This window comes from Carassius carassius, chromosome 7, assembly GCF_963082965.1.
Source record: "Carassius carassius chromosome 7, fCarCar2.1, whole genome shotgun sequence".
Classification (NCBI taxonomy): Eukaryota; Metazoa; Chordata; class Actinopteri; order Cypriniformes; family Cyprinidae; genus Carassius; species Carassius carassius.
In genome coordinates this window covers 21501135-21518943 of record NC_081761.1, presented here as the reverse complement: position 1 = coordinate 21518943, position 17809 = coordinate 21501135, and the positions used below count along the sequence as shown (strand labels likewise).

General features: G+C 44.1%; 2 protein-coding genes across 3 annotated transcripts in view; one reads left to right on the top strand and one right to left on the bottom strand.

Moving 5' to 3' along the window:
• The window catches only part of kcnq5b (potassium voltage-gated channel, KQT-like subfamily, member 5b), a 122405-nt gene extending 120249 nt beyond the window's left edge, over positions 1-2156 (top strand). For both annotated transcript variants that reach the window (XM_059554195.1, XM_059554193.1), the window contains one exon: positions 437-2156. In XM_059554195.1, coding sequence (XP_059410178.1) covers positions 437-1558 — 1122 coding nt within the window. In that variant the 3' untranslated portion in view covers positions 1559-2156. The remainder of the gene's footprint in view (positions 1-436) is intronic.
• On the bottom strand, positions 1990-16144 carry eef1a1b (eukaryotic translation elongation factor 1 alpha 1b). Its single transcript, XM_059554206.1, is given in 10 exon segments — positions 1990-3206; positions 4277-4533; positions 4619-4853; positions 11329-11456; positions 11701-11842; positions 11845-12007; positions 12105-12284; positions 14942-15003; positions 15006-15104; positions 16077-16144. Coding segments are annotated over 9 exon segments (1362 nt in total). The 5' UTR covers positions 15076-15104; positions 16077-16144; the 3' UTR covers positions 1990-3081.
• Between the last annotated feature and the right edge of the window lie 1665 nt (positions 16145-17809).

The following is a 17809-nucleotide window of genomic DNA, read 5'->3' as shown; positions in this document are numbered from 1 at the left end:
GATTTGTTTAACATTATTGAAATAAAAATGGCCAACGATAAGGCTGTTTTCATAGCTTGTATCCTAAATACAAAAAATATTTAGGATACAAGCTACAAAAAATATATTCGATTTTTACATGTTTGAAGGGAAATTACTCACAATATAACATCCTGTTCAAAAATTATATTTACCTTGAGATTGTTGTTTTTCTAATGTCTCATGTTTCAAAGTTTATCTATCATATTAAACATAATACTATTATATTAAACATAATACTAAACCAGTGGGCCTTAGCAAATTCTAATCCAAAAAAAATGTAAATGCAAAAAAAAAAAAAATACACACAAAAATCAAGATATTTATTTTCCCTGTAACTGTTTTTAATGTAGAACCACTGTATTGAACATAACACATGTATTTCAACAAACAGTATGTCTATGTTTCGTCTCTATAGGTGCAGTCTATTGAAGCTAAGCTGGACTCCTTGCTGGACATCTACCGTCAGGTTCTGCAGAAGAGTTCTTCCTCTGCCCTCACGCTCTCCCCTCTTCCTCCTTTTGGGTTGGAGGAGACTTTAGACTATCCGAGCACCATCCTCAGTAAGGATCTCTCTTGCTCCTCCCAGGTCAGCCAGTCCATCTGTGGTAATCACCCCAGAGCACTCCAACTAATATTAGCCCCCAATGAACTCAACCACAACCAGAACAACTCCACAGCATCATCTCCTGGGCTCCATCCAGCCTCTGCCTCACCTTTTAACCCATCAACCTTTCAGGTTCCTTCAACCCCATCCATGGAGTGTCCATCAGCACAAGGGAGTCCTTCTCAAATCCTCAGCTCCAACAGTTTTCACTCTTCTGTAGGCCACTTTCCATGTGTCAGTCAACCACCTCCTCCTCTTCCATCCCAAGCCTCTTCAAAGCAACTTTCTTCTGTTCCTCCACAAGCTGGTCATGTTCGCAGCATGGGACCCTGTAGGTCGGACCCTACCGACTACTCCAAATCCTGCTTCAGAGGAGTCGGGATGGACTTTGGGCTTAACTCTAGTATTAGCTGCAAGCTTCAGCAAAAAAGCAGACCCAGTGCTAAAGAGGACAGTTCTTGGAGGAGACATACAAGCATGGATGCAGAGATGGACCCTCTTGCTCCAGTCTCTCCTCTTGCCCCAATTCAAGGCCAATGCAGTGAAGGCAGAGGACTAGGGAAATCCCTCTCTGTACAAGACTTCATGGAGCCTGTTCTGGAAGGTCTCAGTGTGGACACGCATTCTAGTCAGGCGAGTTTCTCCACCAGCGTTAGCAGCAGCCAGGACTCTTCAGCTGGGGGCATTGAGATGGGAGTAGGGGCCTGGGGAGAAGCTGATCTCTTCATCAGCGATAGAGACCTTGAGATCTCAACTAAGACACATACTCAAGGGTTCAACTTTCTTTCCCAGACCCCCAATGATGCATCCTTCTCCTCTGAGCTGCTTAGGACAAGTAATACGGGTGGTGCTAGTCAAAACCTAGAAAGTGGACATACTCCCAATACAGGCAGCAATGAGACTATGAACATGCCACATGTTCGACTAAAATAACAACATTACTAATGTGTCACGAACTCTTAGAAACCATCTCGGATGGAATGAAAATTTGATACGAGAGTTATTTTGGATTGTTTTGTATTTTTATGAGGCCAACGCTAATTTAGATCATTTTTTATACATGTTCTATTATTTTGGTTTATTTGAAAGAAATTATTTCATATAGGCCACTGTACATGACATATAATTGCATGCATTGTTCTTTTTCAAATGTACTGTAACATTTTTTTTTAAAAATCGAATAGAATGTGGTAGATTAATAATCAAACTCCTGAAATGATCAAAATCAGATATGGCTATATTCATTGGACTGCATGAACACTGCATGTCTCCAGTCTCATTACAGAATGGCTCATCAACCCAATATTCAAAATATGACAAAAATAGAAAAAGGTGTCAGAACATAAGACATAAGTAGAAATATGTCACACTTTCTGAATTGATTATATTGTATTAAAAGGTCATTTACTTTTCTTATGTAAAAACAAAAAAAGTGCCAGACATGTTGTAAGAAACTGATGCTGCTAAAAATTGTACAGTTTTGATAAAGCATATTAAATGATGAGAAGAGCACCTCATAGTTTCCTTTCTACATCAGTTGGTATTTTTTTTTTTTTTAGCTCTGATCACACCGCAAACACAATTCACACAGTCCACCTTAAAATCTAGTTTGTTTTGTAAATATACATCATTATACAATATACATTATAAATAATTATTGTATAATGATATTTACAAAAAAAATTGTTTGCATGTGCACCAGCACTGAACATTGTTGTCAGAGCTCTCAAATGTCTGATTAAAATACAAAAGCCCCATCAAAGATGTCTGTGAAAATGTCTTCTTGTTATTTCTTTGTCCAGTAATTTAGAAGCAGGCATCTGAGTTCAAATGTATTTTAATGTTGGTTATGAACCGAAATACATTAGATAATGGAGAATCATATTCCCCTTAAGGTACATGAGTGCAAGTGCAAACAAGATGGCTCATGCTTGTTCAGAGCGCTGTCAGGTTAGACAGTAAAGTGCGCTAGCTACTTTCGCTTCATGCAAACAGAAAAAGACACTGAACTTCAATTATAAAGCTATGTCACAACACATCAAACTAACTTAAGAGACTACGATAAAATCTCATAGCTTTTGGACAAGCTGGAACAGTTTCTATTGCAAGCAGGTTACACAAGCAATGTTAGCAAGAGGGTTTTGATATTGCACACAAGCTACAGGATAACAAAGCTTACTCTACACTCCCACCAGAGGCAGATCTGCTTAAAGTGCTTCGAATAATTAAAAAATAGAACAAATACCACAATGAAAACTGATAATTCAAACAGAACATATGATTGAACATAAATATACTTATCACTACTGTAATCTTTGTCAAGCAGGCATAAGTTTTACAGTACTTTTCCTTCTGCTTTTGCGATGCATTGTGATAATTAACCAAGCTTTGTTTATGAAGTTGAGATGAGGAGGGATGGTGTGGCTGACCCGAGTGTTCGCAGCCCAGCACAACATTCATTTGTTCTTCTGGGCCTTTTGGGCAGATTTAGTGACCTTCCCAGAGGTCGGGGTTTTCTTCTCAACCCCTTTGATGACGCCCACTGCTATGGTTTGACGCATGTCGTGCACTGCAAAGCGACCTGGGAAATGAAGTGAAATTGTGAAAAAAGTTATTATTAAAAATAAATTTCATTATTATTATAAATAAGGGTCAACCATGGTTTTCTTGTGGAATTGGGCTACTTTATCACTGTTGCCGCAGATTGTTTTTCATGTCCACGGCTTAAAGCCACCCTGATAACGTGATATTTTACCAGGGGAACACCACCAAAAAACTTGCATTTTACCCCTGTAACGCTTTTTTTTAAGGGGAGCCCCCCCTTGAAAGGCGATTGTGCTAGTTTTGGGCTAGTTTTGCGTAACAATTGGGCGGGTTTTGTTGTGGAAACCTGGCAGGTTCAGAAACAGAGATGGTGGAGAAAGAGAGAACAAGAAACTCCCTGGCATAAAATTGATTGTTACTTTTTAATTCCATTATTAAATATAGATTTACTACCATATTATTTAATTTATATACACCTTAATGTATTTTTACGTACATATACATATACTTTCACATTCCATTTTAATTTTACATTTTAAGGCGCAGTTACAGTTATCAATGTCCAGTTAATTTTCATGGGTGAAATTCAGTAATTTCCATTCAATCCTTGTGTTCAGATTCTGAGAAAACTATAGTGGGAAATCTTTCGCCATCATGTTTTTGACAGTTGGAAACTTCACTTGAGGGCGAAAGATTTCCCACTATAGAATATGACCAGATGGATTCATATTGATATGACTAAATTTCTTCCATGAATATTCACTGTTTTAGACCTATTAACATTTTTTTCAGTTTATGGATTATTTGGATGAACCAGGATTGCATCTTGGCTCAAAGTCTTTTCCTGTTTTTCCCTCTCTTCTCTCTTATCACTTAGTGTTTTACCTCAAACTCTGCAGACAAATACAATCCAAGATGCTCAAAAAGAAAACTTTAAACAAATATTATTCATTATTATCATTTATGCCCACCATAGAAAGTCCCCTCCACTGAAACATGGAGGCATGTTTACAGCGGGAGTGAATTTGGTAATAAATTCAGGCATTTTATAATAAAGATACCAGAGGAATCCATAACTTTAAATCCAAATTAAGATATGACCCTTACCAAGAGGAGGATACTCAGAGAAACTCTCCACACACATGGGTTTGCCTGGTATCATATCTACAATAGCAGCATCCCCAGACTTCAGGGACTTGGGATTGTCTTCCAGCTTCTTTCCAGAGCGACGGTCTATCTTTTCCTTCAACTCGGCAAATTTACAAGCAATGTGAGCAGTGTGGCAGTCCAACACGGGGGCATAACCAGTGCTGATCTGACCTGGGTGGTTCAGAATGATCACCTGACCAGAGCAGAAAGCGGATCAGTGAATAGTTTGTAATGTCAAAATCAGACATTTTAAAAGAAATCCTATTTTTTACACTGTAAAAAGTGGTCATTCTTTTATTAAATGTTGGAGGATCATTCTTGCTGTCACCTGCAACATTCCCACGTCGGATATTTTTGACTTAGACATTCGTCATATTAAATCCCACATTACCACCCGGAAGAGCTTCAGATAGGGCCTCACGATGCATCTCCACAGATTTCACCTCAGTGGTCACATTCACAGGGGCAAATGTCACAACTAGGCCAGGTTTCAGAATGCCTGTTTCAACCCGTCCCACAGGCACAGCACCAATTCCTAAATAGCAACAAAAAGAGCACAATGCTAAAAGAGTGACATTTTACTAAATATATAACTTACTAAATATCAGATGCAATCTCGGCTATTTTATCTCTTAAACTACCAAAGACAACTTTAAAAGAAATGAAAACGTACTCGGTTACTAAACGTAACCTCGGTTCTCTCTAGAAGAGCGAACGAGTACTGCGTCTTAGCTAAGACGCTACGGGGAAAAGTCTCTTTTCACGAAATACTGAAGCAAAAAATTATCCTTAATTTTGTATTTTTGTAAAGCGCATTTGCAGCAGTACACAGCCATAGGCGAGACGGCTTGTTCGCTCATTGGCTTGTTCTGCGGCAACTGCACAGCCTATCGAGCGCAGGCTTCGCGCCCTTCTTGCCACTTCCCGCCGAAACGGGTGTGGCTCAACCTATAAAAGGAGCTCGAAAAGGCTGACTCACCTACATTCTCTTACGAGAGCTCTCTCGTACTGCGTCTTACCTAAGACGCTACGGGAACCCGATGTAAAACGCCGTGCGCGCAGGGATCACACACAAATAAACCTGAAGCAACGCCCAGGAATTACAGTTCACAGTCACCTGAGGGACTCACAGAGAGTCAGGGACAGAAAAGGGGGAAAGCCCTCCGTCCCATATCTAGCAGCATCCGTAGATGCGGCAATATGACATCACACAGCCGAGGCAAGGCCTGACCAATGTGGCAATGCGGGTCTTACGCAATACTGCCCATATAACAGTCGGCAGCGCATAGCGCTCATGAACTCAGAATTCCCCTCAGGGCTGATTCGTCTATACCGACAGCAGCCTTGCTTGCAAGGCGGGAACCTCCAGGTTATAGAACCTGATAAATGTAGACGGCGAGGCCCAACCCGCCGCCATACATATATCCTGCAAGGAGATCCCAGTAGACCACGCCCACGACGAGGCGACGCCTCTTGTGGAGTGTGCTCTGACGCCCAACGGGCACTGAAGGCCCCTGGAAGCGTAAGCTAACGCTATGGCGTCAACTATCCATCTGGATAGAGTCTGTCTCGAAACAGCCATTCCCTTGGAACGTCCACCGAACGAGACAAATAACTGCTCCGTCTGCTGAAAGGCAGCAGAACGAGACACATAAGCTCTTAAAACCCTGACAGGGCAAAGAAGACTCGAGTCTCCATCCTCCCCTGACACCGGTAGGGCAGACAGGGCAATAACCTGAGCCCGAAACGGTGTGTTAAGGGACTTCGGCACATAACCGTGCCTAGGTTTGAGTATGACTCTTGAGTCATTGGGCCCAAACTCCAAGCACGACTGGCTCACCGAGAGCCATGGCAAATCACCCACACGCTTCACAGAAGCGAGAGCCAACAAGAATACTGTCTTGAACGACAGATGCTGAAGGCTAATCGAATGGATAGGCTCGAAAGGGGGACCCTTCAAGGCCTCCAAAACCGCCGCGAGGTCCCACATAGGGACTGACGGAGGTCTGGGAGGATTCAGCCTCCTAGCTCCTCTGAGGAACCGGATGACTAAATCACTCCTTCCTATTGACTGGCCGGACGCCGTTTCAGAAAACGCCGCGATGGCCGCCACATAAACTTTGAGCGTGGACGGGGCTCTGCCCTTATCCAACAGCTCCTGAAGGAAGGAGAGGACCTCCGTCACCTCACAACTAAGGGGTGAATAACCTCGAGCTGTGCACCAGCTGGAGAACACCGACCACTTCGAGGCATACAGACGTCGTGTCGACGGAGCTCTAGCCTGAGTGATGGTATTTAGCACTCCCACTGCGAGATCAGCGGGTAACCGTTGAGTGCCCATACATGGAGGGACCACAACTCCGGTTGAGGGTGCCAAATCGAGCCCCTGCTAACTGCATCAAATCTGGGAACCATGGTTGGTTCTTCCAAAGAGGTGCCACAAGCAGTATTGAACATCTCGTTTCTCTCACCCGTTCTATCACCTGCGGAAGGAGGGAGACGGGAGGGAACGCATAAAGCGGGCAGCACGGCCATTTCCGTGACAGCGCGCTTTCGTTCTTGGAAAAGAACGCGGGGCAGTGAGCGTTTTCGTGGGACGCAAAGAGGTCCACCTCCGCCATGCCAAATCTCTCCCACAACAGCCGGACTGTTTGCGGGTGTAGAGACCATTCGCCCGTAGGGACATTGCCTCTGGACAGCCTGTCTGGACCCAGATTCTGCAGTCCAGGCACATGCACTGCTCTCAGCGAGCGCACGTTGCGTTGAGCCCAAATCAGGAGGCGTTCCGTCAGCCTGCACAGGTTTCGGGAACCGAGACCGCCCTGGCGATTTATGTAGGACACCACGGACATGTTGTCCGAACGGACTACGACGTGGTGATCCTTGATATGGGGACAAAAGCGCGTCAGCGCGTTCTCCACTGCCAGCATTTCCAGGCAGTTGATATGATGGAGCTTTTCCCGTTCTGACCATAGGCCAAAGGACGGTCTGCCTTCGAGCAGCGCTCCCCATCCCGAAGTGGAGGCGTCCGTCGACACCATTTTCACACTCGGGGAAGTCCCCAGGCTTACACCTGATCGGTACCAGCCGTTCGCTGTCCAAGGTGCTAGAGCCGCCACACAGCTCTGATCGACCTTGAAATGCAGCCGGCCAGACGCCCACGCTCTGCGCGGCACCCGAGCCTTCAGCCAGAACTGCAGGGGGCGCATGCGGAGCAGGCCCAGCCGCAGAACCGGAGATGCTGAGGCCATGAGACCCAGCATCTTTTGACAGTGTTTGAGCGACACGGTCGCGCCGCAACGGAAAGAACTCGCTGCGCGCTGAATGCCCATCGCGCGCTGTGGTGACAGCCACGCCGTCATGGAACACGAGTTCAGAACTATACCCAGAAACAGGATCGTCTGACTGGGGTTCAGCAACTCTTCGCCCAATTGACACTGAGGCCGAGCTTCTCGAGGTGATCGAGTAAAACGGCCCTGTGGTCCACGAGCTCCGCTCATGATCGGGCCAGAACCAGCCAGTCGTCCAAATAATTCAGCACTCGTATGCCTCTGAGTCTGAGAGGAGCGAGCGCTGCATCCATGCACCTCGTAAACGTACGAGGAGCTACGGACAAGCCGAATGGCAGGACTGCAAACTGGTATGCCTGGCCCTCGAAGGCGAATCTCAAAAACCGCCTGTGGTTTGACGCTATCTGTATTTGAAAATACGCATCCTTCAGATCTATTGACATGAACCAGTCCCCTCTGCGAATCTGCGCGAGGAGCTTCCTGGTCGTGAGCATTTTGAAACTGCGTTTCATCAATGCCTTGTTCAGCTGTCTTAGATCCAGTATGGGCCTGAGACCCCCGTCTCTCTTGGGCACCAGAAAGTATCTGCTGTACAGCCCCCCCTCGCTTTGAGCTTGAGACACAGGCTCTACAGCCCCTTTGCTCAACAGTTTTGCTATTTCGGCCCGAAGTATGTGTGCTACTTCTGATTTGACCGTAGTTTTCGACGCGCGCTGAAAAGCGCGGTGGGCGTCGAGAAAACTGTAGCGAGTAGCCTCTCTTTATAATGCCTAGCACCCAATCCGAAACCCCTGGAAGCGCTGACCATGCATCTGCATGAATGGCTAAGGGCTGGATGCGAAACGCGCTCTGTTGACTGGGCAACGGCGGCGCTCGAGTGTGCTGCGCATCTGAGGCGGGGAGCGCGCTGATCACAGCGGGCAGATCGCTCTTCCTCGACCCCGTTCCGGCGCTTAACCGACTGGAGGGAGGCTGAGCGGGTCCCGTGGGACTCGATATATCTGCGAGTAACTGTGGGCTGCATGTGTGCACTTTTACCACTTTCAACTCGCCGTCTGCCTGTGCAGAATGTACGTGCACGGGCCTCGTTTTTACAGAAGCCCCGCGCCGTATGTGACATAGTGTATGTGGGCACTGGGAAGTGGGCACGTTTACTATGCGGCGCGCTCGACCGATCTGTGTCGATCTTATGTGCGCTAGCCCTGTGTGCAGGGCTGTGCTTACATGTGGGGATGGGCACTGGGTAGTGGGCATCGTCACTGCATTTAAAGCACCATCGGCCGTGGCCGGACGAACGTACACGGGTTTCGTTTTTACAGAAACCACATGACGCTTGTGACATAGTAATTGTGGGCACTGAGGGGTGGGCACGTTTACTATGTAGTGTGCGCGACCGACTTGAGTCGACATTATGGGCGCAGGCCCTGTGTGCAGGGCTGTGCTTACATGTGGAGATGGGCACTGAGGAGTGGGCATCGTCACAACATTTATAGCACCATCGGCCGTGGCAGGAACACCAGAAAAAACACTCTTTTTGTGAAACATCTGGGTAGCCGTGATAACGGCTTTTGTGTGCAGGCAAGCGGGCACTCGTGCAGGCTTGCGCATTGCAGAATACACTGAGGCAGTCACAACTCTTGGAACTGCAACAGCGGCGCGCTTGGGTGAGAGCTCGGCCGCAGCGGAACTTGAACACCGGCGCTTTCCCAGCAGTGCTAGGATGCTTTCGGGGCTTCTGGCTTCACCGCAATCCTCTGCCGCGGCTCCCGCGGCGCGGGGCGACGGCTCGAAGAGCGAGAACGGGGTCCCGAGCTGCGTTGCTGACGCTGTCGCGATGACGCAGCAGGAGGCGGTGGGCGTGACTGAGAGCTCTGTGGGGCCGGTCTAGAGCGGCTAGCTGCAGAACTGGAGCGCTTCGGCAAGAAGTGCTTGAACGCCTGTGAAGCTTTCTGGTCCTCGGCGAATCTCTCCACAAACTCGTTGACGGAAGATCCAAAGAGGCCGGCAGGAGTTAGCGGAGCGTCAAGGAACGCAGCGCGCTCAGACTCCTTGATGTCAAAAAGCGTCAGCCACAAATGCCTCTCAGCCACCGTAGCGGAAGCCATAACCCGTCCCATGGCCTGTGCAGCGGACTTAGTAGCGCGGAGGGAGAGATCCAAAGCACTCCTCAGATCCGCGAGACAGATCGCTTCAGGTCCCATCTCATCCAGCTTGCGGAGAAGATCGCCCTGGAAAATCTGTAGCGTCGCCATGGTGTGCAACGCAGAAGCAGCCTGCCCAGCAGCAGAGAATATCCGTGTGAGCAGCGATGACGTCATGCGGCAGGCTTTGGATGGCAACGCCGCCTTAGTCCGCCTTCCAGCAGAGGGCGGGCAAAGGTGCGCTGCTATAGCCTGTTCCACCGGCGGAAGTGACAGGTAGCCTCTGTTCTTAGCACCGTCCAGTGTGGAGAATGCTGGCGAAACAGATGAGCGGATTCTCGCCGAGAATGGAGCGTCCCAAGCCTTCGCCACTTCTTCGTGAAGCTCAGGAAGAGAGGGGCGTGCTTTGAGCTTGAGGAAGAGCGCTCATCCGGAAGATAGCTACCATCCAGCCGGGAACGTGAAGGGGGCGCTGGTGCAGACCACTCGAGGCCGAGGCTCGCCGCGGCCAACGAGAGTACACGCATCAGCTCCTTATCGATATCCCCCCGTCTGCTGGGCCTCTGAGCAGCGGGCGCGAGATCCACGGAGCTCGCCCAACCCTCACTGCCCGAAGCAAGCAGAGAGCACGTGTCTTCTTCCTCCGACGCGGGCCTGAGATCCACTTCCTCAGATGACGCGTCGGCAAGCAGCGGACGCTGAGCATCGGGAAGCGATGCAGGGGAGACCGGCGAAGCGGAGGGAACCGGCGAGCTCGGCCGAGCTGGAGGCGGTTCTGGTAGGCGCTGCGAGCGGCGCTTCTTACGGCGCTGCGGCGCAGCGGATGATGCAGGCTTCGAGAAGGATGCCAGGCGAGTCCTCAGAGTCACCATAGGCATCAACTCGCAATGAGGGCATCCGCCATCAGCGAGCGCGAGCGCTGCATGGTCCTCACCCAGACAGGAGACGCAGATGACGTGACGATCTCCTTCGCTGAGCGGGGTTCTGCACGAGCCGCACGAAGGCATCTTTAAAAAGACGCAGCTCTATTGTGAATGTGCGTCGCAGGGCGAACACACACACAGGATATTACAGAACAAGGATTGTAAAGGATATGGGCGCCGGATAGCGCAGCAGGAACGGCAGTGGAAGGCGGCGGTGCCAGCGGCTTCAGGATGGCTCGTCCTGCTGATATGCTCTTCCAGACAGCGATGCGTGAGCTTCGCTGAAGAGATGAAAAATCAGGTGAGTCAGCCTTTTCGAGCTCCTTTTATAGGTTGAGCCACACCCGTTTCGGCGGGAAGTGGCAAGAAGGGCGCGAAGCGCCCTTATTGGTCTGATGTTGCATCAGCCTGCGCTCGATAGCCTGTGCAGTTGCCACAGAACAAGCCAATGAGCGAACGAGCCGTCTCGCCTATGGCTGTGTACTGCTGCAAATGCGCTTTACAAAAATACAAAATTAAGGATTTTTTTGCTTCAGTATTTCGTGAAAAGAGACTTTTCCCCGTAGCGTCTTAGCTAAGAAGCAGTACGAGAGAGCTCTCGTAAGAGAACAAGTGGAATTCTTATTAACACCCTTTCAGTTTGGATGTCTTCTTACCTCCAATCTTGTAAACGTCCTGCAGTGGGAGGCGAAGGGGTTTGTCAGTGGGGCGGGTTGGAGGCTGAATGGTAATAATAAGAAATATTTCTTGACTTGAGCAGCGCATCAGCATATTAAAATGATTTCTGAAGGATCATTTGAAATTAAGAACTGCAGTAATGGCTGGTGAAAATGTAGCTTTGTATCACTGGAATAAATTACATTAAATACATTTACATTCATATATATATATATATAAAGTATTGAACGCAAAGCAAACATAAAATTAATGAATAATAGTTTGGCTTGTAAAAAGCTAAATTATGCTCTTTAAATATCTAGAACTATTGAGTCTATTAATAATCTAAAATATATAAAAATGTAGTCAACATGACACTAACGTTTGGGCTGGCCTCCAGCATGTTATCTCCATTCCATCCAGAGATTGGAACGAATGCCACTGTATCAGGGTTGTAGCCAATTTTCTTGATGTAAGTGCTGACTTCCTTCACAATCTCTTCATAGCGCTTCAGCTGTAATTGGGTTCCGTAGAGTCCATCTTGTTGACACCCACGATCAGCTGTTTGACACCCAGGGTGTATGCCAGCAAAGCGTGCTCTCGTGTTTGGCCATTCTTTGAGATGTCAGCCTCAAATTCTCCAACGCCAGCTGCCACAATCAACACAGCACAGTCTGCCTGTATCAAAAGAAATTAAATGTTTAAGATTAGGAAAACACTTTAATGAGTAAAGAGCAACTTTCTTATTGCTGTTGTTATGTGATTACATACAAACCTGTGAGGTCCGAGTGATCATGTTCTTAATAAAGTCTCTGTGTCCTGGAGCATCAATGATGGTGACATAGTACTTGCTGGTCTCAAACTTCCACAGGGAGATATCGATGGTGATGCCTCGCTCTCTCTCAGCTTTTAGCTTGTCAAGGACCCAAGCGTACTTAAAAGAGCCTTTTCCCATCTATGAAGGGTAAAGAACTTACATCTGTTTAGAGAAAAGTCTGCAACTGAATTTCGTAAACAAATGTTCTCTGTCACAAAAGATGCAACTTTTATTTTCAGTCCACAAATTTGACCGGCCAAGCAGTGTTCCAACAATATTGATATTTAGTGTTACAGCACAGTCTTGTCATTGTATGTATGTCACAGTCTTCAGCTGGTGTTCCAAGGAAGGCCACCAGATGGCACTGTGGTTTTCTGTGAGCACATGGCTTGTGTTGTGATTGTGTGGTGCCATGTGCTCTCTCCTGTCTATTGTCTTACCCTGCCCATATTGTTACCTCATTATTGTTTTAGTTGCTCAACCTGTGTCTCCCTCGGTACCCTCATTATTTGTTTCCCTATTTATTCTCCTGGGGCCAGTTTCACAAAGGAGGTTAAGTGAAAACTCTGAGTATGTTAACCCTGAAATGAGGGAAACTCTAGGTTTTCTGTTTCAGGATGGGAGGTTTGTTGAACCCGAGAAAGCAGGGTAAGTCAAGCCCGTTTCTGAAAGAGACGTAACTTATACTGAGTCAGTTAACTTACTGTATGAACCTAACCTGGTCAGGAGCAGGTTTTCTTTGATAAACCCAGAGTTTCTTTTGGTCTCCTCCCCCTTTTTAAACACTTCATTGATGCAAGCTGAAAAAATGCTTTTCTTACTAAGTGTTTTTTCTTCTTCTTTTTTTCCCCCCAAGTACAAATATATAAAAAATTATAAAATAAAATTGATTTTCTATATAAGAAAATTATATAAAATACTTAGTCTTGTTTCCTGGGGGGGGATCTAAATTAAGTGAATTTTACTTAAGTAAAATTATATGCCAGTGTGGTAATAAAAATAATCTTAATGCAAATGGGAACTGTAGCTCCGCCCTCCATCGACACATAAGGTTAAATATGACAGATGTGAATAACGGCTTTAATGGTGTAGGCAGTAATGTTTTGGGCACAGAAAACTCTTCTCACTTTTCCCATCACATGTCACATTAGAATTTATTTTCAATAAAAATGAACAAAATGAAAAAAAAAAAAAGTAAAGTGCCTAACGAGTGTTTAATAATGATGCAACTATTTATAATTGTAATAAATATAATCATTTACAATCTGTTATTATTGCATCCTGTTAATGTATAACAATACTGAGGTGCAAATGTATCTGCCAGTATAAAGCATAACTAGCATCTAATTATTCTTTACACTTAGCCTGTTGCAAAGAACTGCTACTTTTACATGGTAAATAGAATATATCATGATTTTCAGAGTACATTTTTTCTGTAAATAGCATCTAGAGCTACTTGCACTTAGCATACTGTAAATAGGACCTATCGTTAAGAAAGTATGTTAATTCCACTTAGTGTAAATGTCCATTGCCGTATTTTTCATACTCTATTGGCAGATCATTTGTAAAATAAGAAAAATGAACTTTAAATATTATTAATATTATTATTTTTTATATATTTTTTGCCCATGAGATACAATAAAATGATTAGCTATTAGTTCATTAATCTAACGTTCTGCCAGTTATCACCTGTTATATTATAACACTGAGAAGAATTATTTTTGTATTGAGTCTGAAGTATGCAGACGGCTTTTTGGCAGGAGCTGTTGCCATGGTGAATCGTAATATCTGCGCTCCATTGATAATGGCTTTTTATAGTTGTGGTGCATGCGCTTAACTCAGAGTCAAGCAATTTAGAGTTCATTAAACCAACTCATTTCAGCTGTTCTGTAACCGAAAACTCAGAGTTTCCCATCTCAGGGTAAGTCAACTCAGAGTTCAGGTTTAAACTCCGAGATGGTTGAACCTTCTTAGTGAAACGTGCCCCTGGTGTCTGCAGTCCTGTGCTGATCGGTTGTTTTCTTCAGTTGTTTTTTGTTGTGTGTGTTATGTCTGCCTGCCTGCCTGGATGTTTTTTCCCCCCTTGGGGTGGTTTTTGTTCTTTTTTGTTTCATTTTATTATTAAAAAGATAGCCATGCTTCCAGCAACTTGAGTCCTCAGCTCATCTCTCCACACGCACCATGACAATGTATCACTTTACTGGTATTTATGGTATATGCCTGAAAATGTAAGAATAAAAAATACATGCGCAACATATACAGTATATAATGTACTGTATATAGAAATATAACACTAATCGGGCAAAATAAATGAGCAATTTCAAATGATTTTAAATGATGACAAAATATACATTTTTGGGTGAACTTAAAAGGAACAGTTTGTCCAAAACAAAATGTACTCACCTTCAGGCAATCTAATAAATAAAGTATCTAATATATGAATTTGTTTCTTCAGAAATTTAGCATTACATTACTTGCTCACCAATGGATCCCATAAAGTGAATGGGTGCCGGCAGAATGAGAATGGCCTGAGGGTCAGTACGTTCTCAGAATATTTTTGGGTGAACAATTGCTTTATGTTATTAACATACTTTATGGAATCATTTATAAATTGAACTGACAATCTGTGATTTGTGCTGATATTTAGTAGCTCAGAACTCTTGCTTGTTTGATATTTCCTAAGTAGGTCATCTTACATACAGTGGGCTTCTCTGAAACATTTTTATGCATTATTAATAACAGTGAGACAAATTGTAGCTAAATTTATTTGGTCTCGAATATTTATCCTGCTATACCTCTGCAGCTTCCTTCTCAAACTTTTCAACGGTCCTCTTGTCGATGCCTCCGCACTTGTAAATGTGGTGGTGGACTTCCCTGAATCCACATGGCCAATGACCACAATGTTGATATGGAGCTTCTCCTTACCCATCACTGGGCTCTCATTGGGTTACAGTCAGCCTACAACAGGAAAACGGAGACTAAATAATTCATCACACAAATAAGTTATTTATTGTCTAATTGCGCTCAGATGTACGGTGACAACCAATAGCTCAGTATACTTTATAATTTTCAGTTCCTCTTAATTTATATACAATATGTCAAATCAATTTTGATGAAAGTAATACTTTTGTTATGTCAGTGTCATGCTAAAAGTAAACATACATGTACTCATATCATATCATATCAGCAGATAATAAATCTCTGTTCAGGTTATCATGGATGTGGTTCAAAATTATGATTGTTATATAAATGAGTCATTTGTCATCTAAAGGAATCTAGTATTGTTAGTAGCCTACAACAAAGACCTCTAAAATAATTTACAAAATATAAATGACAAAATCGCTCATTTTGATTAATATTTAAAAAAAAATCTGAGGCTACTTATTGGTCTAAATTATTTAAATTAAGGCGATAAATCTGCTAATGACACAGTATCCTTGAAAGCCTGTCCATGTTTATTTTATTTTTTTTCCCACGGCCACCTGCCTTATAAGGCAAAACTTGTCTATAGCCTAAATTAAACGACATACTATTATATTTCAGTATTTTTTGTTATATGATCTCCATTTCAATAATAATCCACAATCATTCCGATATTTACATCATTCTGAACAAATATGGTCATTTAATAATGTCATGCATGTTGGCCACATCATGAAAAGCGCGTGCTGCATGTTAGCAAAGCGTGACTGTCTTCTGGACAAGAGCACAGATGGCACTGGACAAAAAGGACATGGATGTTGTTTCCACAACAGAGCCTATCAGTTTCATTAGCACCATGTTCTTTATTATATCCTTATTGGAAATAAAAGTCATCATGCATTCTCAATACCTAATAAACATCCGACGGCTTAGCACCAACGTTAAGTGATTAAAAAGCAATATTATACACATACAACTCAGAGAGGGTGTGATTTTCAGGTGTCCAACCTTGGAGAGAGGCGCCGGTTGTCCAGGGCAGCAGGAGCAAAAGTCGCGACGCTTCTCGGTTGTATCAGACACTGCTGCCTCCCTGATGTCGTCGTGTCGAGGATGTTTCTATCTGTTCCTCTAGAGGGAGATGTCGAATAAGAAATGTAACCTACAGAACCATATCTGGGGTATTTGACTTTAAGGTGTGTGATGAGTTCTGTAGCCTATGCGGTGTTTCTTTAATTTTTCAGGTCATATTAAAATTGTTTTAGAACGTTTTACCAGGTCTCCGTCATATATGTTTTGTTTCAGAATGTCTTTTAAAGAGAAATGAAAATGATGTCCTTATTTACTCACTCTCAAGGGTTCATATCTTTTTGTGCTCAATACCAACTCATTTTGGAACAGCTTGAGAGTTTATAAAGACAAACTTTTTTTGGGGGGGGGGGGGGGTATTTGTGGGAATTTATATATTTTTTAAATAGAAAGTGATCACGAACAGACCTCGCACCAGGCCCCTCGTCAGCTTGGGATGACCCTGACTATCCCTATAACTATGGAAATTATTGTTTCCATATCGAAATTCGTTACGGCGCCATGGACACGCCCTTTTGTATAGGTGGCGCTGTCGAGCCATTTTGCCACACCCTCTTCTGAATCCTATATCAGATCAAATTTTCACCAGGTTTGATGCGTGTGCAAAGTTTCATGACTTTTTGAGCATGTTTAAGCCCTCAAAAATGCGATTCATTTGGGAGAAGAAGAAGGAGAAGAAGAAGAAGAAGAAGAGATGGAGAAGATACAAGAGGGTCCTCGCACCATTGGTGCTCGGGCCTTAATAATCATGTCAGTTTTAAACTCACAATCTTAAAGCAAAACACATTCCTCTGAGTTGCAAAACCATATTCACAAGGGCCTGAACCCATAAGGCCTACAGTTGCCCTGGCTTGCAATAAAGACAACTATAAACCAAAGCCTGCGGTGGTAACTATGTAAATAGGTTTGATGGGTGATGGTGCGGTTATCATTATTACAGCCTGTTTAATCATCTTCTCAGTTGTTATTACATGAGGTGACTTGAGCCAGTAAATAATATAATTCACAAATGGAATCCCACTGTACCTGCCAGTAACTTTCCAAGAGCCCTGTATGTCAACCTGAGATGAAAAACTCTTTTAGCAAGCCTTCATCTGTGAACATGCCTCTGGCTTGTGCCTTAAAAATTTGACAGGGGTCAAAAGCAGTAAGCTCAGATCAACTTTACAATATAAATGGAGATTTCCAATGTGCTTTTCTGAGTCAAAGAGCTTTTACAACACAAGTCAATTTGTAAACACATACAGTATGTTAAAACTGTATCATATGTATAAATAAAATGTACACATTTTCCCCTACATTTAACTCATTTATGTTTTGGCTGAGCAACCCTGGTCTCATTCCTGATGTTTTGTCTTAGCTTTCTAAAGAATTCAAAAATAGAAGAAAATATATCATTCTATAAGTAAGAGTTTTATAAATTAAAGACAAAATGTAGGTTTAAGTAGGAGTCTTCATTGTTATCAGTGTTATGTGCATGATCAATTATGAACAAAGTGTAGCAGTCCAAAACACGTGGGAATCTTTAAGTTCTAAATAAAGAGTTGTAAATAGATCACCATCTGTGTCTCTGTAGAGCCATCACCCCTCAGATCTCTGTATGCTATATAAAGTCCTTCATATATATCTGATCCATGGAGCTGAGAGTATGGAAA